The 24,728-nt window shown below is 42.2% G+C and overlaps 3 protein-coding genes across 6 annotated transcripts in view; 2 read left to right on the forward strand and 1 right to left on the reverse strand.

The window, feature by feature from the left end:
- frmd8 (FERM domain containing 8) lies at nucleotides 1–13,325 on the forward strand. Of its 2 annotated transcripts, XM_054754312.1 has the most exons (11): nucleotides 5–290; nucleotides 1,530–1,627; nucleotides 1,706–1,873; nucleotides 3,593–3,694; nucleotides 4,117–4,175; nucleotides 4,724–4,890; nucleotides 7,049–7,255; nucleotides 7,321–7,444; nucleotides 7,528–7,677; nucleotides 9,276–9,504; nucleotides 9,583–13,325. In XM_054754312.1, the coding sequence occupies exons 2-11, from the start codon at nucleotides 1,537–1,539 to the stop codon at nucleotides 9,693–9,695; spliced, it is 1,410 nt and encodes a 469-aa protein (XP_054610287.1). In that variant the 5' UTR covers nucleotides 5–290; nucleotides 1,530–1,536; the 3' UTR covers nucleotides 9,696–13,325. The 2 variants fall into 2 exon arrangements, with proteins under 2 accessions (XP_054610288.1, XP_054610287.1); XM_054754313.1 differs by lacking the exon at nucleotides 9,583–13,325 and having other exon boundaries at nucleotides 1–290; nucleotides 9,260–9,505.
- On the reverse strand, nucleotides 3,926–16,058 carry LOC129168721 (phosphatidylinositol-glycan biosynthesis class W protein-like). Its single transcript, XM_054754311.1, has 2 exons — nucleotides 15,599–16,058; nucleotides 3,926–15,027 (listed from the first exon to the last, which is right to left on the reverse strand). Exons 1-2 carry the CDS (start codon nucleotides 15,599–15,601, stop codon nucleotides 13,567–13,569), a joined length of 1,464 nt encoding a protein of 487 aa, XP_054610286.1. The 5' UTR covers nucleotides 15,602–16,058; the 3' UTR covers nucleotides 3,926–13,566.
- LOC129168720 (unconventional myosin-XIX) overlaps nucleotides 15,693–24,728 on the forward strand; it is a 20,231-nt gene continuing 11,195 nt past the window's right edge. The window contains exons 1-12 of one of the 3 annotated variants that reach the window (XM_054754308.1): nucleotides 15,693–16,341; nucleotides 16,701–16,851; nucleotides 16,994–17,015; nucleotides 17,117–17,142; nucleotides 17,329–17,408; nucleotides 19,066–19,179; nucleotides 19,647–19,779; nucleotides 19,866–19,935; nucleotides 20,025–20,127; nucleotides 22,333–22,429; nucleotides 22,506–22,582; nucleotides 24,601–24,691. In XM_054754308.1, the coding sequence (XP_054610283.1) occupies nucleotides 16,282–16,341; nucleotides 16,701–16,851; nucleotides 16,994–17,015; nucleotides 17,117–17,142; nucleotides 17,329–17,408; nucleotides 19,066–19,179; nucleotides 19,647–19,779; nucleotides 19,866–19,935; nucleotides 20,025–20,127; nucleotides 22,333–22,429; nucleotides 22,506–22,582; nucleotides 24,601–24,691 (1,024 nt within the window). In that variant the 5' untranslated portion in view covers nucleotides 15,693–16,281. The other 2 variants (XM_054754307.1, XM_054754309.1) reach the window with 2 other exon arrangements.

Here is a 24,728-nt window from a genome sequence, read left to right on the forward strand (position 1 = left end):
TTACATCATTTTTCTACTCTAACGTATGTTTGTTAGTTTGTGAACATATCATTTTCTAGTGTTGAAATGGAGCTGTCACGCCCTTTAGAGAACTGTTCCAAATAAACGATTCGTTCGTCACTCACACGGCTCCTGAAAGCCTGTCGCGGTTGTCCGGAAAGCTAGTTTTAGACAGGCACTTAGCTAGGAAGTGACAAAAACGCTCTTTGTTAGCTCATGTCGCAAATGAATTTAGCAGAATTGGTTGCTGCATACGAGAAGTGACGCGAGGAATCCATCCGAACTGACAGGTGGGTGGACAATTACAAAAGTGTTCTTCTTCCTGTTTCTAACATCAGACCAAACTACACATGCTAACGCAAAGTAACTACTGGCGCTAATAGTTGTACATTTGACCTAACTATAGTCCTGTACGCCTGACAGCCACGTATGGATTGCGGAAACAAACATGAGTTGTTTGTACTCGTCTTGACTCTGTCTGTGTACAAAATGAGAAGCAGTGCGTGTGAATACCTCCGACGTCTCTTTCAATCATTGTTTGGGTTGGTTGGGCATCATCGGCACCATTGGGTTATATTTGTTTAGCTAGAGGTTACAGTACATTGCTAACACTAGTTGGCTGTAAAGTGATGAATCAAGTCCTGTGGAATCCCTTGTTAACCGGCAGACGAACATAGCAGTGACTGCTTAACATCATTGGTAACTTCCTCTGCAATAAAAGAATTCCTCGTGTATCGCGGGTAATTCGAAATTGAATATTTCCGGAGTTAGAGCATCCAAAACCTGTTTACGACTTCTAAATACGACTTTTAACATGATTAGAGCCTTATAGAAATAACACCCCTCTAGTCGCACACTCCTATTGCGCAATGTAGTAGACATAGTATGAGTAAATAAGCCATTTAAGACATAAATAAGACTCGTGCTCGTGTGTGTTGCTTTAAACGTGTACCCCATGGCAGGGGAGTGAGTGGCGGACAGGAAGTGACGTCAGGAGTTCAGAGTTAAGTTTCAGCGTGCAGTGGGTTACAGCCGAACATTAGAGTAGCATTACTGACACCTAGTGACCAGTGCAGAATGCTGCGTCAACATCTTTGAATGTGTATTTTGAATGCCTTATACGTATTTTAGTTCGTTTTGCGATTTTTATGCTTGGACATGCTTAAATTAGGCAGAAATATGTCCAAATTTACTTTGATGTGCATTTTTAGAATAATAGACCGTATTCAACGACGAAATTGCATGATTTATTAACTTTTGAAAAATTGCTGGGATTGAATGAGTTAATATATTTGTAAAAAACCTTGATAGTGAACGTAGTGTTGAATTAATACCTAATCTGACGTTGTGATTTCAGACTCAGCTTTATTGTCTTTGTTGTGTTATATTTTGCGGTTATACCAGTAATTTGGGACGTGCAAAGTATGCAGCGTCCTGTCCACCATCTTAGACGTTATTGCTTAAGCAATGCCGTGCTGTGCACATAACAGGTCAGTGTAGTGCCGTACAGATTTCTTTTTGTTTTGCAGATTTGCGATGGAAGGAGATGAGTGCAGCTTCCCCCCAGAGTCATCAGATGACCACTCGCAAAGAGGAAGTGTTGCTTCTTCTGCCATACTCTCCCACCGTACGTGCAGAATTTTAAATACATTTGTTTTATCGCCTCCTTGCTTACATTTGAATGAATGCTGTTTTTCCGTCCCAGCTCAAGATGTGCTTGTCTACCTGTTTGGCGACAGCGTCGTGCACTTATCTGTGGAAGGGCTGGGCAGTGTCACCGTGCAGGAGTTGGGCCGCTCTGTCCGAGAAGCCCTTCACGCTCCAGAGTGTGCTCAGGAGGCTTTTGCCTTCTGGCTGTCTTCTCCCTTGCTGGGTAAATACATTTTTAGCCTACAAACGTCATGACTTTGCCAGCACTGGAACTCTCTGTTTCGTTTTTAGAGTTCCAGAGTCAAATTGTCACCATCATAAAACCATTATTAACTGTTTTAAGTAACACGTGTAGTACGGTAATCCATCATTTATCACTGTTAATTGGTTCCAGACTTGACCTTTTACGACGTTTACAACCTTCTAAATATGCTTTTTAACATTACTAGAGCCCTCTAGACATGAAATAACATCCCTATAGTCACCTGTACACTTGTATTACCTCATTGGTGTTGCTGTAAATGTGTTCCATTGGTGGGGTAGCTGAGTAGGGGGTGGACAGGAAGTGACGTCGGAGGTTCAGAGTTGAGGTTTAGTTTGGTATGGGTTACAGATTAGAGATTATTGTGCCTGTCGTGAGATAATTCCAACCTGCAAGTGCTTGTGTGTCTCACCCAACACTACAGTAACATTACTGACACCTAGATTCAAGATTCAAGATTCAAGAGAGTTTTATTGTCATGTGCATGGTAAAACTGCAGTTCTACTATGCAATGAAATTCTTATTCTGTTCATTCTCCCAAGAAAAGAAAGAAAACACAAGAAAGAATAAGAACATAAGAAACATAAATACCAATAAATTAAGCAACAACAACAGGAGAGGCGTTAATATAAATAAATAAATAAGTAAATAAATAAAGTGTTATGAGTGTGTGCGTGTGTTGCACGCGGCGTGTGTGAGTGCTTCGTTGAGAAGCCTGATGGCCTGTGGGTAAAAGCTGTTTGCCAGCCTTGTGGTCCTGGACTTCAAACTCCTGTAGCGTCTGCCTGACGGTAGGAGTGTGAATAATGAGTGTTGTGGATGTGTGCTGTCCTTGATGAGGTTGTGTGTTCTGCGTAGGACTCTAGATTTATAAATGTCTTGCAGTGAGGGGAGGGCTGCCCCAACAATGTTCTGTGAGGTCTTGATCACCCGCTGGAGTGCCTTCCTATCACGTGTTGTACAGTTACCGTACCAAACAGTGATGGAGGCCTAGTGACCAGTGTGGATTACTACATATCATCACAGCGTCTGTGTATGTGTCTTCTGAATGCCTTATAGTTATGTTTTTGTTCATTGAGCCATTTTTATGCTTAAATTTGCTTAAGTATGCTTTTTTAATTTTATTTATTTTTACTAATAATAGGCCACATTCAAACATGAAATGGCAATCATTTATTAATTCTTACATTTTTGACAAACCGTGATAGAGTGAAGCTGCAACATTTGAAGCGCAAAGTGGCGAGGGATTACTGTAATAAAAAAAAGCTGACCAATCACAAGTCAGTGTTTCCATTGATTTTTTTTTTTTGGAGGTGCACGTCATGCTCCGCCCAGGGGGGTTAGAGGGGGTGGAGCGAGCCGATGTCGTGACACTGTAGCATAATGAACCCTGCTTACTTGACCTCATTCAATGGCTTTTTTTTTTTTTTTTTTTTAGTAAATTCTTTGCTGCATGCTACTGAGGTACGCTGAGGTTGGAACACTGAGGCTGGCGGTTGGAACTTTCCTACTTCGAACTTTACAAGTTTTACGTCACTTCAGAGACATATTTTCTCCCAAGAGTTTGAAAAATAAGCCAAACCTGTGAGGATATGTACTGTAGCTCCTACTCAATTTGGACTGGATTCCTTGCCTGCTGCAAATAAATGGCATCACATCAACTTCCTTTTTACTCAATAGAGCTGCAGTTAAAAACGAGGCATCAACCGTACAAGCTGTGTCGCCAGTGGCAAGACCTGCTGTATCGCTTCACCGAAGCCTCGGAAGACGACATCTCACAAGGTGAAATATTGCTGGTGTCCATGCCGTTCATTTAAACAAGATACAACAGTGTCTGTGTAGGCTCTCAGTCGTACAGGAGTTGTCCATCGAGGAAAAGGCTTCTTGAGACGTCATCTGTACTTCTGTGAAGAAGGTGTCGGACGTTTCACTCCTCATCCGAAGAGCTTCGTCAGCGAACTAATAAGTGCTGGTAGCCTAGGCCTTAAATACAGTAAGAGTACAGCTCTTTGGATGAGGAGCGAAACGTCCGACACCTTCTTCATAGAAGTACAGATGACGTCTCAAGAAGCCTTTCCCTCGAAAGATACAACAGTGTTACATTAATAATATCGACAGCGTCACATTGGGCCACACCCTTCATCCAGGAGCAATGACATCACCTCACTTGCATGTCCTCATCATTTTCTCTCATCTTTCCCCAGATGAGCCCTGCCTCCAATACCGTCGCAATGTGTTTTATCCTAAAGCTAAAGAGCTGCAGGTACTTCTCACTTTGATGCATTTCTGTATGACATTCAGTGATGCACTTTTATTTGTATTGCACGTTTTCTAAACTATTACTATTATTAGCATTAGCTCCTATGTGCTATGTCAAATCAATGCGCCTAAGAAAGAAGTTCCGGTGAAGTTTTAAATAATCAAAGTACGGTAAGATAATGTAAGTAGATAATATAAGATAATGTAAGTATTACATTGATTATCATCAATGTACTTGTTAATGCATGGTCACGGCATGGATGTAAAACCTTGTTTTGCGTCAAAATCGGTACCTCCCATGACGTACAATGGTAGCTGGCTCACGCTAACTCGCTTTCTCTCGATAGAAGGCACAGAAAAGGGCAAGAAATACTGTATGTGTTCATGTTTCACATAAGGATTGTGGATAATGGGCAAAATTCCAAAAGAAGTGCACTTTTCCTTTAAAGCATTCCACTGTGGGGGCAGAGCGTTCCATGGTTTGGGGCACAGAAGGTGAGGTACTTTTCTTTACTTCCATGATTTTGAATCATTCCTTAACCTGCTTTGCAGATAGAAGACGAGGGAGTGCTGCGTCTTCTGTATGAGGAGGCCAAGAGCAACATCCTGACAGGAAGATACCCCTGCGATCCTGAACACTGGGCCACGCTCGGAGCCTTGTGTCTTGCTGTTGATGAGGGAACGGGCCTGGATGGGCAGACATTGACAACTACTATAAGGTATGGGTTTAAAATAGAAAAAAACAAACATACATGGCATATCAAAAACTTGCTGGAGATATCAACATATTGTATTGTATTGTACTTAATTAATCCCACAGCGGGGAAATTCACTTGTTACAGCAGCAAGCAAGATACGCAAGTAAAGAATACATATTGACTACAACATGGTTCAGGTGGTGCAGGTGTTGTAGAGCCTGACAGCGGTCGGTATGAAGGACCTGCGGAACCTCTCCTTCTTACACCGTGGGTGTAACAGTCTGCTGCTGAAGGAGCTGCTAAGGGAAACAACAGTGTCATGTAGCGGGTGAGAGGTGTTGTTCATGATGGATGTCAGCTTAGCCAACATCCTTCTCTCCCCCACTTCCTCCACGGAGTCCAGAGGACCGTCCAGGACAGAGCTCGCTCTCCTGATCAGCCTATTGATCCTGCTCCTGTCCCTGTCCGTGCTGCCCCCTCTCCAGCAGCCCACAGCACAGAAGATGGCTGAGGCCACCACAGAGTCATAGAAGGTCCGTAAAAGAGTCCTGCACACACCAAAGGACCTCAGTCTCCTCAGCAGGTGGAGGCGACTCTGGCCCTTCTTGTAGAGGGCGTGGGTGTTGACGGACCAGTCCAGTTTGTTGTTAAGGCGAACACCCAGGAATTTGTAGCTGTCTACCAACTCTATGTCCGCTCCCTGGATGTTCACCGGTGTGAAGTGAGATGTTTTCCTCTGGAAGTTAATGATCATTTTTGTCTTGCTGGTGTTCAGTTGTAGCTGGCAGGCTGTAGCTGTAACATAGGCCACAGTGGCACGTGCTTCGTACATGGTGATATGCTATGACATTTTCTGGCAACAATTTCAAGTATTATTACGTAAACCTGAAAGGCTAGCGCTGTGTATGAGAAAATCCACCAGCTCACTGAGTGAAATACTTGGTGGCTGTGTTTCTACTTCTTTTACGTATGTCCAGTATATGTGTGTTATGTCACATGGCATGGCGTGGGTGTGTCACCAAATACCTCTTTCCCTTGCTGTGGGAAATATCATTCACATACTTTTTCCAGCGATGGCCACATACTGAAAAATGGAAGGACTAAAGGGCCACTTTGATATTATAGATAGAAGTCATACAGTACATGTTAGTATGAACTTAGCTCTTTTTACCCCCCATTTTTGTTGTTGTTTTTTCAAAGTTTCCAAATATTTCAACTTTCTTCTCAAATAATTTGTGTACATTTTCTTTTGGTGATATTTTGACTTTATTCCCATAATATTCTAACTTTTTCCCCAACCTAGTTTCCAAAAATTACAACTTTATTTACTTTGCGATTAAAATAACAATATATTTCCTCATAATATTACAAGTTTATTCTCTTAGGAATGCCACTTTTTTCTCTTAATATTTTGACTTCATTCTCTTAAAATTTCAGCTGTTTTTTTTCATTTTTTTCTTATTATTTTACAACTATTTAAACTTTCATGTAAATTTTCTTGTCATGATTGTGACTTATAGTATTTTGACTTTATTCTCATGACATTACAGCTTTTTCCCCAACCTAATTTTCCAAAAATGACTTTATTCAGTTTTGTGTCTGATATTATAACGCATTTTTTCTTTAATGTTTCATTCAACTCTATGCTACTGAAATGACATAAGGAAATGTTTTTCCTTAAATTGCAACTTCTTTTCGTGTTTGAATACAGCTTTTCTTCTTTTAATATTTTGACTTTATTCTTGTAAAATTACATCATTTTTTCCATTTCTGCTGTTGTTGTTTTTTGTAAGTTTTCCAGCTATTTCAACTTTCTTCTTGTGGATTTTAAATTCTGACTTTATTCCCATAATATTTGGACTTTATTCTCGTAACATAACTTTTTTCGCAACCAAATTTGTCAAAAAAATTGCAACTGTATTTGTTGTTTTGCTCGTTTCTCGTTTTTCTGACTTGAATAAAATATTGTCTTTTTCTGATGTCATTTTCATACATAAAATTACAACTTTTTCCTTTTAATATTTTAACTTTGTAACATTATTGCAGATCTTTTCATTAAAAAAAAAAAAGTTTTCTTGTTGAAATTCTGTTTTTAGAAATGTGCCGCAGGCTGCACTGTTTAAAAGTAAATAAAATCAAAGGATATCTTCTGATGGTTGACATGTTCCTCAATCCACAGAGAGAAGAAGCTGTCTTCTTTTGTACCTGCGCACGTGGCCATGGGGGGTGGAGGTTTATTCTCCACGCTGAGAGGAAAGTTGAGTCGTCAGGGGGGGCTCGAGCAGAACCTGCTGGAAGAATACGGAAAGATCAACCCATCTGCTGGAGACTCTCAGCAGCTTCTACACCGCTACCTCAGCACGTGTCACATGCTGCCTTATTATGGGTAAGACATTTGTCCAAGTAGAACAACATGAAGGACGTGAGCGCTGAAGAGAAGTGTGCAAACAGGTGCGCTTTCTTTGATGGGGAGATTGACAAGCCCGTCCAAGGTCTCCTCAAGAGGGGGAAACGCAAAGCTGTCAATGTTGGAATCTGCCTTGAGGGAGTTTATGTGATGGATGTCAAAGAGAAGGTGGGCAGGCTTTATGTCTCTGCCGTGTTTGCCCCCATCCGTCCCAGAAATGACAGATTCCTCTTCTTGAACGCACGTTGCAGCACGTGTTGCTCGGCCTGCGCTTCCACGAGCTCTCCTGGGACCACAGCTACCCCGAGGAGGAGGGCGACTCGCACATCCTGTGGCTTGAGTTTGATGGCGATGAAGATGGCACCCCCGTCAACAAGCTGCTGAAGATTTACTCCAAACAAGTGAGTTCAAGGAACTGCGCTTATTGCTTTTGTCACGATGTTTAATCGCAGCATCTTCGCAGACACCAAAAAAAATCAGTTGCACGGGTTCAATTTGTGCTGTTATTAAACTTTTAAAGGGTCCCTGACGTGATTCATCAACCTTGCTAAAATATGTTAGATATTGTTTGTAATCGCGTTCCACATTGTTCCACAGGAAACTCGCCAGTCATGACAAAGCAGCTCACAGCTCAGCCTCGTTTCCCCAAGTGACGTCATCTAGGTGACGCCTCTCAGCTAAAGCAGAGTAAACAAACACTTGTTTAGGTAGATGGTGGACTTGGTTCACTATATTTTTCATCAAAATACTGGTCATGCCGAAACATTGTGTTGCTGCTGGATGTTTATGGCATCTGTGTGATACTGGAAGTTTGTTTTCTTTTCCAAAAGAGGAAGGTTTAAGAACAGCTGAAGCAAGTAGTGCAGAGAATGAGAGACAGACGGACACCCACCTCGAGTTCTTTTCTTTGCAGTGATCATATCACTGAAGACTTCTTTGAAGGAACACCTTTACAAGATGGTTTTGGCTTGAACGTACGCTATAAACACATCTTGAGAAAGAGTTGCGATTCCGCCGGTACACAAAACAAAGAAAAATGACCACTGCGTCAAAGTTGCCACAGAACAAGTAAGTCATGTCTTGTATACACAATGTATACATAATAAACACTATTCCATGATAGCGACAAGGCTGCAAAGCATTATTCATTTTCTACAAACCTCTTTTCACAGCCATATATTTACGGTGAACATTTACCCACATATACTTTACAATCAAACAGGTTATAAAAACCTCTTTACACTCGTCAAGGCTCCCTTTTAAAACAATAATTGAAGGATAAGCAACTCCAGAGTAATTTACACTTACCATTCTGTGTTTTGAAGGCTACCAATCTTCATCTCCATGTCTTAAGGCTTTAAGTCCACGTTCTGCAAGTTCTCTATTTCATATCCAAATGTTTCTTCCTCCTCAAAAACTATTGACACAACGCTCAAATCTTGGCTCTAAACACTGTAAACATGCTCTGTCTAGTACACCGCCATGTTTGTTTACCTGAGTGATAGTACCCTGATGGCACCACTTCCGGAAATGAGGCTGAACTGCCAGAGCTAGCTCTTCATAGCTAACAGTAAGCATTTTTTAGCATACAAATGGCTAAATGAACTAAAATAGAAATCTAAGGCATCCAGAAGACTCATTGGTAGACGTCTTCGTGATGTTACATTGATGAGACAATCGCCACTGCAGGAAGTACTCTACAGAACAGGAAGTAAAAAAGATCAAGAAGAAATTCTCCTACTGCTAATATGTGTGAGTCTATATTATGTCTTATTTTCTCTTATGTCTACTATATTGGGTAATAGGACTGAAAGGTGGCTATAGGGGTGTTATTTCAGGTCCGGAGGGCTCTAATAATGTTAAAAAGAGTATTTAGAAAGTCGTAAACAGGTTTTCTCTACTCATACTACATCAGCAGCAGGTGGTGGAGAGAGTCAGTGGTTGTGTACATGGTGATGCGTTTACTGACCAACCCAATGAAAGTTTGTCTTTTGGACAGGCAGAACTCATGAGCGGCTTCATCGAGTTCTGCGTGGAGCTGAGATCAGTGTCTGAGGAAGCAGCCGTGACACAAACGGACGGCGAGGCGGGTCTCTCCCAACAAGCCTCTGGCCAGGAGGGCGGCAGCAAGAACGGACGTGGGGGACGGCGAGGGATGCTGCGTCGGCAGAGCAGCGTGGTGTGCAGCCGGGTCCATTCACTTCATACCATCAACTATGTGGACAACGGTGAGTAACCCCCCTGCTTACAGCGCAAACACAAGTCATCACCACCATCATCATTGGAAATTTTGTCTGTTCTTCCAGGAAAAGAAATCAAATGCTTAAAGCCAAAAAGAGCCGCGTCCTTTTTCACCCGGCAGGTGTCTGCACCCATGTACTCTTCTGTGCAAGTGACAGAAAGTCTGGAGCAAGGTTAAACTTGCCCTCCAGCACCGCCCTCCCACTCAAGGAAAGACCAAAACTCAACAATATTAATGGGAGGGATTGGATTTACAAAGGACCAAGCGAGGAAATCTTAGTGTGACCATATTTGTCTCTTCAAGGTGTGTATATTTTGTGCATATAGTATTGTGGGGGGTGGGGGGAGGAGCATTAACAAAAACCTAACTATATCAGAGACAAGCCTTGGGGGAAATTGTCAAGAGCAGGAGTGTCCAAAGTGCAGCCCGAGAGCCATTTGTGGCCCACGCCACATTCCTATAAACAGAATTTAACAAGAAAACTTAAAAACAACAGCATAAAAAGAACGTTGCCGCAATAAAATCTAAATATTAAGAAAAAATCCAACGGGAATGTCATAATTTTACGAGAATGACATAATATGAGAAACAAAACAACCCATAAAGTTGTCATTTTTGGAAAATTAGGTTGTGTAAAAACTTAAGTCATAATAATAAAGTCATAAAAGTATGAGAAGAAAATTTACAAGAGCAAAGTTGAAATAAAAGTTGAAAAAAAAAAAACAGCGGCTGTAATTTTACGAGAATAGATTTGTAATATTATGAGGAAATTTGAGTAGCATAGTGTTGCTGTGGTCAAGCTAATGTGACTGAAGCTCACACATGTACACTATACTTGCACCATCTAGTGGTGCAAATGTGCATTACACCTTGCATGATAATTCATGAATCAAAAAATGTTGTCGATGCGATCAAATATCCACGATAATTTGTAGCGCAATTATCCACCACCAAAATCTGTCATCGTGACAAGCGTATGTGGGAATAAATTCAAAATATCATGAAAATAAGTTATCATTTGAGAAGAAAGTTGAAATATTTGGAAAATCTTATAAAAAAAAGCAAAAACTGTGGGGGGGGAAGGGGCAAAGTTGGAAAAAAAAATTAGACTTTTTCACTTCTATCACAAAGCTGACATGCAGTTTTTTCTAGAAATATATTTAACTTCTTGGCATATCAATCCAAGTATCCAAGTGGCCCTTGGATCCTTTCATTTTTCACTTTGTGGCCCTGCGGTGGAAAACGTGTGGACACCCCAGCTCAAGAGCTTTTTGACTTTTCTGTGGCTTCTTTTACTTTTAGCATGCTTGATGCTGCTGTTCAAAAACCTCACATCATAACAGTGGACATACAGTCATGTGGGGGGGGGGGAAAGTGAGGGGACACCATTTTTTCAACACATTTTTCGTGAAAATGTGTGGCGCCCCCTGCGGGTTGTGCTACTATGTTGTGGAAGACATCAAGACAAGACAGCGCCCACGTCTGATGGTGAATGCTTGGGTTTTGTCACCAGCTTCATTCAAATTTGCCAGGTAAAGGCGCATATGAAATGTGGTGGTGATTTATGGACTTATGGGGTCCAACTTGGGGCCACCCTGTGTACAGAGCAGGACGGCATGTTTTGCCAGATTTTCATAACTGTGCCGCTTTTCCAGGTTTTGCAGTGTAACCCACGATAGGACAGTGAATCCTCAAGAAGTGTGGGAGCAAAGCCTTTCAAGTCCATATTCTGCTTCCTTGAAACTGCTTGTGCCTTGACGCAGTGAAGGTCACCAAGGTTATAGGAATACGTCTCTTTTCTACTCAAAATTAGATATCACAGAAGCATTTCATCCAAGTTAGTCTAAAACTACATTACAAGCGTGTTGCAACAACTCTGCACCGTTTGTGTCGGCAACGTCCGTTGCTTGTCACATTTTGAAGGACGTCATCTGTTGAGTCACGTCATAAACTGTAACGCAACCATTTTTGGTTTCAGTGCCATCAAAGTCATTAGTTGTCTTCGTCTAAGCGTGACTGCACAATGATGGAAGCAGTCCTGTCTTTTTTTTAAAAGGGGACCTATTATGCTTTTCCTCTTTTCTGACCTATAAATGTTGTGTTTTCGCTTTAAACGATGCCACTGCGTCAGATAATCAGGTTTGGAAGTGAGACATGAAAGCAGTTTTGGACGACTGCACACTAGAGTTTTTTTTAAACACAGAGTTCCATTGACGTCAGTGCAACCCGGACTTCCTTAAATGGGCATGCCCCGGCTGTAGGCCTGCCCTCCCCCTGCTGTGCTTCGCTCTGCTCGGTTGACCGTGTTAGCACGTATGGCTCCCAGCAAATGTTTGTGGGGGTGTTCCTAAAGAGGCAAGCATCAGACAGAAGTTGTTGGAGTTGCTGATTCCCGGCCAGCAGAAGAAAAATATGCTCATCTGTCAACGGGACTTGTGAACATGGGCCAATACGACGCCAGACTATCTGCCAAACTGTTGCTGAAGCCCGATGCCTTTCCAACGTTATTTGGTCGTGTTGAAGAGTCAGAAGAGCAAGCTGTAAGTAATCACTTATCAGTGTCCTAACTGTTTATTTTGTGTAAATAATCGCACAAAAGGGCTTCGGCAACTGCCCGGAAGTCCTCGGGAGCGTGACCGATCACAGCGGAGTGGGCTCAGCGGGAGGCATACCTGGAGGAGGGCCGTTTGGGCGGGAGGCAGGAAACACTGCAGGAAGAGGAGCAGAGTCTGGAAGATCTATCTAGATCTAGCTTTGTGTGCAGGTTATCTGCTCTATAGGAGTCCGCAACTCAATACAAAGGCCTGAAAATGAGTATAATAGGTCAACTTTAAACTGACATTTCTTGAAAGCTCGGCACACTAAATATGCTGCAAGGCTCCGCCAGGCATTGTACTTTTTTGGCATGTTTGCCGCAGGTGTTGCTAACTAATCCTATGCACGTCACGTTGTAGAATAGGCATTCCAACACACCATGCGATCATTTACTCTCAATGCTGCACTTGTCTTCCGTTTTCTTCAAGTTTTATCAGCTCTTATGATACACCGTATATTTCAAACAAAAAATAGGTTTCTTTGTATATTTGTGTTACACAAGACCCTTTCCTCAGCAGTCGTTATGCAGAAGCATCAAGTGCCTTTGCCTTACGTTTGTATCCAGATGGCTGTTTATAGCGCTCGCAAACCACACATGGACATGTTTTTGTTTCGTTTCACAAGTGAGCTGTACTTTCATGGTTAACTCGATCCGAGGAAGACTACGGGGTGGTTTTTGAGGAAAGCGTGCAGTGTCACTTGTTACCTCTGTCAAAATATGTCTTTCTGCTGAGCCTCTTTCTCTGCATTGCTGATGTAAACAACGTTTTAACACTCGCACTTCTTACAGAGCGAATGTCATGAAGTCATCGAGTAAGTCAGCCAAGTTTCATTTCATGTCTGCTTGTCATGTTCACACAATAAGGATGCATTCGTTGCTGCGTGTGGCATTGCTCACATCTGTTAGAAATGCTGCTCAGTTTTGAAGTCTCGGTCCAGCATGACAAAAGAAAATGTTCCTTTCAGTTGTGTGTTTTTCCATTCAGTTGATGTATCATATAGTGCATATGACTGTTGGACTTACTTCAATTTATCTAAAAACTCAACTGACCCCTGGATGTATCAACACCACAGAACTTGCATTTTATCCTTAATAACTCATTTGAAAGTACTTTTGTAGGGCTTTCTTACATCCTTGCAATATTATCCCAGATGCAGTATTAAACTCTTGTCTGAGTTTGAATCTTTGACCAATAAAAGTTGCTTTATTTATTTTTTTGCTCCCATTCAGCTTCATGTCTCCCCATAGCATTCTATTACGGGCCTGCAAGCAAAGCACAGCCCATCTTAATAGTCCTCCTACTGATTATGATGGGCCTGCAAGCAAAGCGCTACAATGCCTGCTGGCCCAGAAAAGTGTAGCTGCCGATTTAGTCCTGCCCTTTTTAATTTTTCAGAAATACAATGTAATCAACACAATTAGTTTGCAAAAGAATCCTGCACAACTTGTCCTTTACCAGCATTTTATAGTCACTCCACAAAGGTGTAAAACATACACAACAGCGGAATTGATCAGCATGTAAGTCAGCAAGACGCACACAGAAAAGCAACTGCTGCTAGTAAGGGTGCTGACCAGCGAGTTGGTCAAGCCCGTCAACACATTTGAGAGCAAGAAAAACAACAACTGATTCCTGCCGACTGCTTGAACAAGACACCACCTTTCCATCTCATCGCTCTTTGTCTCGGCGCCTGGATTTGAGTTCCACGATGACGGTACCAAGTGGCATCCAGAAGACGTCTGTGAAAAGAGCACAATCAGGTCCACTAAACCGGTGCAGGATATAAAAAGCAGCGATTGAGCGACGCTCCAGAGGCAGAACGCTAAATTAGCCAAGCGGCGAGACACCGGCTCCACAAACGTCTGACACATGCACAAAGCAGCAAATACCAGCAACGTAGCCGTGAGGAGGTTAAAAATGGCTTTGAGCCAGTCTCTAACGTGGGATCTGGGCTGCATCACATAGCATCCCATCTGAACTCCTGCCATGTAGATGGCAACGTAACCTGCAATGGAGAATATCCCCTCCTTGTTGGCATGCAGGAAGTCCTTTCCTCTGTCATTGTTGTGCAGGATGAAAGCCTTCAGGCCTGTTGTCTCCAAAGCACACTGATAAGCTCCGCTGATGAGAAGACCCAAAACCCACGACTTCCTTGCCGGAAAAACAACCAAAAGCATAGAAGTCAGAACTCTGACTATGGCCAGTGTGAAGAAAAAGTTCCAGTGGACACCATATTCAGTCACATGCTCTTGGTAGCTGCTGATTTTGACAAAGACAAGCCGGGCCGCACCGAGGACAACCAGGGGCCACACAGACAGGACCTGCTTGGAGATGTGTTTCATCTTGGATCCAGAGACGTTCCTCCCGCGTGCTTCCGGGCAGACCAGACCGTTGGCGAGGACGAACACTCCAACCCCGAAGTCCATCACGCCAGTTCCATATGTTTCTGTTTTAGCGTATCGCCTTGGGAAGACTCTAAAGTCCACAGCGAGAATACTGATGGCTGTTTGCACGTTCACCATCACTCGAAAGACGGTCACAAAGGGAACCTGTTTGAAGTGAACGCTCCCGCCAAGGAAGGTGGCGAGGGTGGTCTGGCGCCCGGTGCGGTAGATGTGGCAAAGCGCACACAACAGTACGAAGGTGAAGCTCAAGACCACCTGAAGAAGAACGTCGCTCAGAATGGTGCATGACAGCACAAGGGGGAGGACCAGCACTGAGAAATCGAGAAGCAGATGAGAAATTGGTGGAAACGGCAGAGGGAGGCTCCCCTTGGCGCGATGGTGGAGGATCAGGATGAGCGCTCGATTGAGGATACACAGCGGGGTGAGAAATGAGCCCACGGCCACTTCCTGTAACGTGGTTCCATTGAGATTACTGACAAACGCTTCTTTCAGCTCCTTCTCTGACAAGTCCTGCAAACATGAAAATAACGAATGATAAAAAGCACACCATAAAATTGAAAGGTGTTCTAAAGCACGCAGACGCTAACCCTCAATAACTATATATTCCGCCCACTTCCTGCTCCGACACTGCAAGCCACGCCCAACGCAACACACACACCCGCACATCAGCCATGTTTGGTGTCAGCTAACGATAGCGATTTGGCAAAGTTTTGCTACTAACGTCATCATAAACCTATTAATGATGCCAAATTGACAGACTCTTCTCAAAGACTGTTGTGTGTGTGCAAGCGCCACGGACATTTACGTGAATAGCCGTGAATGCCATTCTTCTTATTTGGGTCAATTAAATTTGTACAAAGTTAATTCTGAATTGTGACAAATACAGACGTTTATTTATTTATTCAATCTGTTCTTTAAACAACTACATTGGTAACATGCCGAAGAGTGACAGCACCTTTCAGGGGTCACTTTCACTTCCGCTTATCTATTAGGAACTTTCAAAGTGTAAAGCCTTCATGCCCCCTGGTAAATCAAGCATCGCTAGCTAGCTAACATGACCCGTATTATCGAAAGCACTTACCATTATGCCAAAATGCAGGGCTCACATAAGTTGTTGCATGACAGGACATCAAGCAGGAGTGCTACACGCCCGTTTCCGTGTTCTCATGCGCCGCGTTCCTGGCGCCTCGGATATCTGGAGACTTCCGGTTCACGCTACCGTTCCTGCGATTTTACAAATTATGACACTCATAGACAAATGATTGCAGCGATGCTAAGAGTAATTGTCAGTTTCAGTCATAAAAAAATTATAACAGTCGTTTCAAAAGACCGACATGTGTTAGTTGTTCATGATGTGAAGACACAGGTTAACAAAATCAGGAGTGCATCTGAAATAATAAACGTCTACGGTTAAATTACTGCGAGAGGGGATTAACAGATATCTGCTATCATAAAACTAAAGCTCTATACTTAATATGGCCACACTGCCGATAAAATATAATGTTATCGTTCATTTTCGTGTTTGACAACATCCGCCATTGTGGTGACGCTTGTGTGACGCCATCAACAAGAGGGCGGGAAAGAGCGTGTGTACTTCAGGAGCTCGCGGGGCAGTCCGACTCTGGCAGGCCGACTGAGCAGTTGTCCTTGAGGGGTTTTAGATAGCAATGGCAAAAGTTGTGATTAGTTATTATTTCGATTCGGTTCATGTAATGAGAACTTAAGTATACGTTACAGTTCCTCGGCTGACCAAACGCTAAACCCATGAGTTCTGCGGGCGGTCGACGTCACATTGGTGCGGGACACAGCAATGGAGGGGGAGCGGTAAGTTTGGTAAATGGTAAATGTCTAAACTTTCAAGTATCTATTACATGCCCTTACCGACCAAAATGTCTTGACTTAGTGTTCACTGCTTACTTTGGTTTGTATTGAAGACGCTGTAAACACAGACAAAACAATAGCGGCCATCTACGTTGGCGAATGGATATTGTAAATGTACCACAACATAAAGTACACCATGTACTGGGATCACAATGTGTAATTATTCTTTTTGAAGTATGAACATAACTTACTGTTGCTGTGGCTTACAGTGCTCTAGAACTGTAATGCCTTTGCTTTTTTTTTTTTTTTTTACTGTTTAACCTGTGTCATGATTTGTCTGATGGCTGGGTGGCTCTATTTAGGTGCAAGGCTGTGTCCAGAAGGTTTATTCCTCTGATGAATGCCTTAATGACTCGCTGGGGGATGAAATGATTGCCTTCCTCGCTGATGGTGAAGGCCGACTGCACACGTATGACGACCTCACCAAAGTCAACCCAGTGACACCAACAACAGGTAGTCAACAAGTCAACTCACCTGTTTAGCTTTTTCTTTTGCCTTTTCATCCACTCAGTGTGCTCACTCGCGCTCCACTGTTGCAGTATACACATACACACACACTACAGGCTTAATGACACCCAATAATGCTCTTTGGCAGTTCTGAGATGCCTGCAGGCCAGGTACGGCATGAAAGTGTTTTACACCCACGCTGGCTGTACCTTGGTGGCTCTTAACCCATTCCGGCCTGTTCCTGACCTTTACTCCCTGGATATGATGACAGGCTATCACTGCACTCCCAAGCTGAAGGTATCTGCATCAACGCAATAAAGAATGTCTAATCAAGCAGAAGGTGGAAGAGGTGTGAAAGTTGGTGGACGCTCATAAACCCATTCTCAGACATACAATTATGCAAATTAGACAATGATGTCATGCAGCTCCCCCAAGTGGAATTCCATTCGTCCATCCATCTTCTATGCCGCTTATCCTCACTAGGGTTGCTGGTATGCTGGAGCTTATCCCAGCTGACTTCAGGCGAGAGGCGGCGTGCACCCTGGACTGGTGGCCAGCCAATGGCAAGGCACATACAGACAAACACATTCATACCTATGGACAATTTAGAGCCACCAATGACGCTAACATGCTTGTTTTTGGAATGTGGGAGGAAACCGGAGTACCCGGAGAAGACCCCCACACACACGGGGAGAACATGCAATCTCCACACAGAGATGCCCAAGTGGACACTCCAACCCAGATCTTCCTGATCACCTGACTGTGTGGCCAACATGCTAACCACTCGGCCACAGTGCACTCAAGTAGAATTCCAATATTTTTGTAGATCCAGCATAGTAACCTTCTAAATAGTTTTTAACATTATTAGAGCCCTCAAGACATGAAATGACACCCCTATAGTCACCTTTACATTTGTGTTACCTAATATAGTGGACATAATAATAAAACATAAGACATAATATAGACTCACATGTTAGCGTTGGGGTAGTTCCTTGTTGTTGTTGTTGTTGTTGTTGTTATTGTTTTTCTCCTTCCGGTTCTTAACAGTACTTCCTGCGGTGGCTATTGTCTCATCAATGTAACATTGACAGCTAGTCTTTGAATGCATCTTTTGAATGCCTTATATTTGATTTCACTTCATTTTTATGCTTGAAAATGTTTAGTTTAGACCAAAAATATGTCAAATGTGCTTAAATATACATATTTTTGATCAATAATAGGCCATATTCACCCACGAAACAGTATGATTTACTAGTTAATATATTTGGAAAAACACTCGCACACTCGCAGTTTTCAAAAAAGTAATGAATGAATAAATGAGCGCTGTTTCGTGGTTGAGTATGACCCATTATTAGTAAAGAAATACAGTAATCCATCGCAATATACTGTATGGGTTACTTCATGTCTGCAGGGCTCTTTTGATGTTAAAAGTATATAGAAGGTTTTAAACAGGTTTTCTATGCCCCAAGTACAAAAATATTCCATTTAATAACAATAATTCATATATCACGATTCATCAATTCATTTATCACTGTCAGGTCTGGAACTAATTAACAGCGATAAAAAGATGTGTAGTATTCTGGCCACCAGAAGATATTGATGAGACATAATATTACATCAGACTGCATGTAGTCAGCCGTAGCATGTCCAACACGATACAGTAAAAATAAGTTCTCCTCTTCTGTGTGGAAGTAGTATTTTTTTGCCGCCTTATTTTGTCTTTCTTACCCACTCCATTTTAAACGTTTTCTTAACTTTAGAAAAAATGAATTGGAGGCTAAGTAGTTAGCTCGCTAGCATGCTATGCGGCCGTGGCCGTCTCTTGTGTCACTGCAGTGATTCCGTAGCCTGCACATTAGCAATGTGGTGTAAACAAAGAACAGCAGGCGTGTATTGTGGTGTTATTTTATGTCTGAACGACTCTAACAAAGCTTATTTAGAAAGTCATGAAGTTGTTTTCTATGCTGTCTACGGAAATATTCCATTTATTAACGTTGAAGCCTGCTTTGTGGAAATTCACGTACCGCGGTCGGGTCTGGAACCAGTTAATCGTGATAAAGTGGCGAGGGATTACTGTACTCTGTTTGATTGAAGTTTTTAAAACAGCCCTTTTGGGAAGGCATACTAGTTGGGTGTAAACATTCAGTAGTGAAACCCAGAACGCTTACATGTGACACTGACTTGTCTTCCTGTCAGTAAAGCATCATGTCTCCTCTGCAGGAGTCCAAGCCACACATCTTCATCGTGGCAGAGGAAGCCTACAGAAATGTGAAGGGTCAGTTGGTGCCTGTGGACCAGTCCTTGGTGGTCAGTGGGGAGAGCGGGGCTGGAAAGGTAAATCAGTAGAGAATGCACTCGTTGAAGCTGGTGCACAGCGGCTATAGGAAGTCAACACCCCCCTGTTCAAATAACAGCTCTTCCCGCATGTCATCAAATGAGAACACGATCAAAGACCTGACACCTGGTCAGTTAAGACCAGTATACAGTGGCGTGAAAAAGTGTTTGTCCCCTTCCTGATTTCTTATTTTTGTTGCATGTTTGTCACACTTAAATGTTTCAGATCATCAAAGAAATGGAAATATCAGTCAGTGACAACACAACTCAAAACAAAATGCACTTTTTAAATGAAACTTCTGATTATTAAGGGAGAAACAAATCCAAAGCTACATGGCCCTGCGTGGAAAAAGTGATTGCTTGCCCTGAATCCTATTGGGATGCTGTGGCATGACCTTAAAAAGGAAAAGCCTCCAATGTGGCTGAATGACAACAATTCTGCAAAGATGAATGTTTTCCTTTTCCAGACATGGACCTCTCGTTGCCTGATGAAATACTACGCCACGGTAGCAGCCTCCTCCTCAGTGCTGGAGAGTCAGGACACTGTGGAGAGGATAGAGCGGAGAGTTCTGGACTCCAACCCCATTATGGAAGCTTTTGGTAAGGCGGTGGTCTTGTCGGTCTACTATTTCTCTTTCAAAAAAATGCAATCCTGTGGACGCAGTGCCACTTTGCCCTCCGTGCAGGGAATGCGTGCACACTCCGGAACAACAACAGCAGTCGCTTTGGAAAGTACATCCAGCTCCAGCTTGACAGGTACTAGGTACTAGGTACTAGTACTCATGACATTGGGCTTGAAGGTAAACAAACACTTAAAGCTGTTGGTCATCTGCTTTTGTACGAAGGCGTCAGCTGCTAGTCGGGGCATCTGTGCAGACGTATTTACTGGAGAAGACCAGAGTGGCCTGCCAGCCTGCTCATGAAAGGAACTTCCACATCTTTTACCAGGTAGTGGCCTACAGTAAACCTCATGACATGATGGAGTAGAGACCATTATATGAGCGTATGAATACATGGAAACCAATGATATCAACATAAGATTATGGTATCTAATTACTCATGATAACTTCATGAAGTAATTGTGCTAAAAATAGACTGCATTGTGTTGTTTGGTGTGAATGATGCAGTTCCCTTGCCTGCCAGAGGGGGCACAAAATGCACAGCAACTAATAATGTGCGATAACAGTGATTTTCTTTCTGATCCGATACAGAGTAAAATTCAGGCTGATATTGGCGATACCGATCTGATACTGATACTTTGTGTAAATATCCCTTATGTGCCCACCTGATGATCCTAATGAAGTTTGGTCCCAGGTCCGGATCTCACTGCCGAGCTCCAAACGATGGCTGATGGTAAACGGAGCCACGTGTCAATGGTCAATGAAGAATTCATTCTTCTTGTAGTACTCCGTGATTAATCATTGATTTGAATGGTTTTGTTATGTTAATATTTGCATTTTGTGTTCTTTAGTAATCAGCAGTAGAACATGGGTAAGTTTCAGGAAAATATCAGTTCCCAACTAAAAAAAAAAGAGAAAAGCAGCTTTTTGTGAAAAGATACATTTCAATCATAACTTTCACTTTGATGAAATATTTTTTGCTTTTGTGACAGCTGAAATATCTAAACAACTATACCAACATAAACAACACAAAAAGGCTTGTTTTACATCAAAATAACAATTTATTTACATACATATAACACATCGACTATTTACAATTTTCACATTTGGAACTAAACTGTGTGTGTGCACGCATGTGTGTGCATATGCATCTGTTAAAATGTCCCTACAATGCGTAACCTTCTGCACGCTACACTCCACCACTGATCTGTATTATATATCTGGATAGCTCATACGTGGCATGCCGCCGTGCAAGCCGCTGAAGCCAAAGAGACGCCATCTTACTACTCACATCACGACTACATTCGCATACAACAACATACTACTTTCATACAATTCACTATGCTCTCGTCTGTACAAAATATCAATCATCAAAGAGAGTGACTTTGGACAAGTTTTAAAATCATTTAACATTTTGATGATTTTTTTGTTTGTGTTATGAAATAGAAATAACCTCTTTTCTGATATAGAAATATATTTGAACAAAAACCACAGGAATAATACGTGATAACCATAATGTGTAATAACCATAAACACATACACCAACACACACACAGAAAGAACAACACTGGAACAAAACCATATGCTTTGGGTAAGACAATACATTGTTTGCAATCTCAAACATACCGGTATGCATGTTCAGTAATATTATTTTCCAGAACATATACGAATGAATCCTTTTACGTCAGTCATTCAGCAGCAAAAAAAAACAGTTGTTTATCCAAATGAGAGGGTCATGCTGGGTCAATTGTATGCAAACTGGCTTGCTAACTGCACTGTATACAATGCCTGGTAAGCATCATGGAAGCACTGAGATTCTCCCATTTCTTCAATAACGCAACCTTCGTCCCTTAAAGAAATACATATATCATGATATGTTTTATGTTTTATGACAATAAAACTCTCTCTGTGGCTTTTCCGTACACATGACCCCTGCCAGCTCAAATGCGCTTCTGCCACCTTGTGGCCGTTTTTATGGCTTAAAATTGTGCTGAAGTGAAATTCATTAGTGGGGAGTTGTTTCATCACCTCTTTTTGCCTCTCGCACGAAAAACCATAAAGGACGTATCAATATGTTGTTGGGGCTTATAGAAACCTAGAACTACGTCTTTGGTATTCAATGAGTTAAAAACAGACATTTCACATTTTGGATATGATTTTGTTTTTTCTTTTGTTTCTATATTGTAAATCACCGCGCTACCTGAATATACATCAGGGTTTAAAATAACTAAATAATGACTCTGATTTTTCATATTCTTTATGCTATGATTTGAAATATGCTAATTTTTAAAATTCACCAGATACGTTAGGTGTGTTTGCACAAAGTATCGGTATCGCTGACACCAGCCTGAATTTTAGTCTGTATCGGATTGGAAACAAAATCAGTGGTATCACTCACAAAGAGGAGGCGCGGCCGAACGACAGGACACGACATCGCAAAGTTCACGCAACAAAAATAAATGGCAATAAAATAAAGACTGCTTATAAAAGAGTGCGTATGACATATGGGTTACGTTTGTCGGCTGTTTTTCAGATGATGAAAGAAGCCACAAAGGTGCAGAGGAAGGAGTGGCATGTACCACACGGACACTCCTTTGTGTGGCTGCCAAACGCCGAAAAAAGCATAGAGGGTGGGTTATTATTTTATTGTTAACTCCTCTGTTCATTTCATATTTTGACAGCAGAAGTGCGTTGAATGTCTTGTAGAGGATTCTTTCCAGGAGACTGTGGAGGCCATGGACCACATGGGTATCAGTCCTGAGAGGCAGAGGCAGATATTTAGGGTGAGATATCGTCCACTCGTGGTCTACTTGTTTAAAGCACGATCATGCTTACGGCTTATTTGTTGCTTAACAAGTTACGCTGAGGAACATCACATTTTTTTAAAGCTTTAACAACAGAACATGAAGTTATTGACTTGACGTGCGTGCGCCTTATAACACACACGGGCGATTTGAAATAAAAACATTCAGGATGTATCCTGGGGGCCCCACAGTAGCCTCGTGGTGAGCATGTTGGCCACCCAGTCAGGAGATCGGGAAGATCTGGGTTCGAATCTCCGTGGGTTTTCTCCGGGTTGGATTGGTCCCGCCAGGTGCTCCTCATTCCTTTTTTTTTTTTTTTTTTTTTTTTTTTTTTAAACCTTCAATCCAGCAACATGACTTGCGGTGCTACTGTGGCGCGCTTGAATTAATCTGTAGCCTGTACAGAAAGACACACCATGTGTGCATACAAATAAATATCTACGCATGCCAAAATGACACCCATGTAGTCCTGTCGCAAGGCATGCTGGGTAGCTTGTACTTTCTTGCTGTGTTTGTCGCATTTTTGCTTGATTGCAAAATACAGTATGTTGAGGTCGTCACCAGGGAAGTAAACAAGGGGGGGATGTTAACATACTCTCAATATCCAATGTTTATTCTTCATAGCTCATATTGTTGTTGCCACTGGACTACCCAGCATGCGTTGCAGGCACTTGTACATAACAGTTGAAATTACATGTTACGTTTACTGCTTAGCTGTTGTTTATCACCAACATGGTAGCAGTAGTTGATATACAGTATATGATGCATTAGCTTGATGCGGGTGTGTTGTGTTTTCATTTCGTCGCACCGTGAGCAAGTATGTCGTTCTCTTTGATGACCACCCCATATATGGACGGCCCCTCTGACAAATTTTTTAACCCAATGTGGCCCACGAGTCAAAAAGTTTGCCCATCCCTGTGTAAGGTGTGTTCAGAAGCTGAGTTACGGTGGCATCTACTGCACGGAACGACAAGCTACACGGACAGCCCCATAATAATGTCTTTTATAATATCGCATAACAGGCACAATAATAACATAATAATGCTCATCATCATCATAACACAAGCTACTGCATCACAACTCTGACTCCCCAATGTCACTTCCTGTCCACACATCAAGACATTTAGTGAAACACACCTGAGCACAGGTCTTATTTATGTCTTAAATGGCTTATTTTCTCTGAGTGTATCTGTAAATATTGGGTAATAGGAGTGTAAAGGTGACTATAGGGGTGTTATTTCATGTCTAGAGGGCTCTAATCATGTTAAAAATCACATTTACAAAGTCATAAACAGGTTATCTATGCCCTAACTACGAAAATATTACATTTATTAATATTGAGTCCTACTTGGCGGAAATTCACTTATCGCAGTGGGGTCTGGAACCAATTAACCGCCATAAACGAGGGGCGACTGTAATGGAAGGAGAAGAAGTTCATACTAATAAGAGACTTTATCACCCAGGCTGTTGTTTTTTTTTCCCTTCACATGTAAAAAAAACGGTTTATGTTTACATTTTTTGTGTCCAAAAAATGTAAACATGTCCTGGACGGTCCTCTGGACTCCGTGGAGGAAGAGGGGGAGAGAAGGATGTTGGCTAAGCTGACATCCATCATGGACAACACCTCTCACCCGCTACATGACACTGTGGGTTCCCTTAGCAGCTCCTTCAGCAGCAGACTGTTACACCCACGGTGTAAGAAGGAGAGGTTCCGCAGGTCCTTCATACCGACCGCTGTCAGGCTCTACAACACCTGCACCACCTGAACCATGTTGTAGTCACTATGTATTCTTTAGTTGCGTATCTTGCTTGCTGCTGTAACAAGTGGATTTCCCTGCTGTGGGATAAATAAAGTACAATACAATACAATACATTCTTTACATCTTCAGGAGGGAAAAAGTTTAGACACCCCTGACTTATGCAGTGATGAAAGTAAAAAAAAAAAAAGAAAGAAAGAAAAGACAACATTTTCTTTCCTCCGCTCTTGTTTGTTGCAGGTGTTAGCCGGTATTCTTCATCTGGGGAATGTGACATTCTCCGTTTCGGCGGATGAATCCCAGCCATGCGCCGTAAAGGAAAAGCCCAAAGGTGTCTGATGTGATGAAATAAGACAGAAGGCTACAAA

This window comes from Dunckerocampus dactyliophorus, chromosome 16 (genome assembly GCF_027744805.1).
Source record: "Dunckerocampus dactyliophorus isolate RoL2022-P2 chromosome 16, RoL_Ddac_1.1, whole genome shotgun sequence".
NCBI classification, from domain to species: Eukaryota; Metazoa; Chordata; class Actinopteri; order Syngnathiformes; family Syngnathidae; genus Dunckerocampus; species Dunckerocampus dactyliophorus.

Excerpts from the sequence above, each read along its gene's own strand:
- frmd8 (XM_054754312.1), top strand. The coding sequence starts at position 1,537 with ATGGAAGGAGATGAGTGCAGCTTCCCCCCAGAGTCATCAGATGACCAC. Across the intron at positions 1,628-1,705 it reads TTCTGCCATACTCTCCCACC|CTCAAGATGTGCTTGTCTAC; the intron begins GTACGTGCAGAA and ends TTTCCGTCCCAG. Across the intron at positions 4,891-7,048 it reads ACATTGACAACTACTATAAG|AGAGAAGAAGCTGTCTTCTT; the intron begins GTATGGGTTTAA and ends CTCAATCCACAG.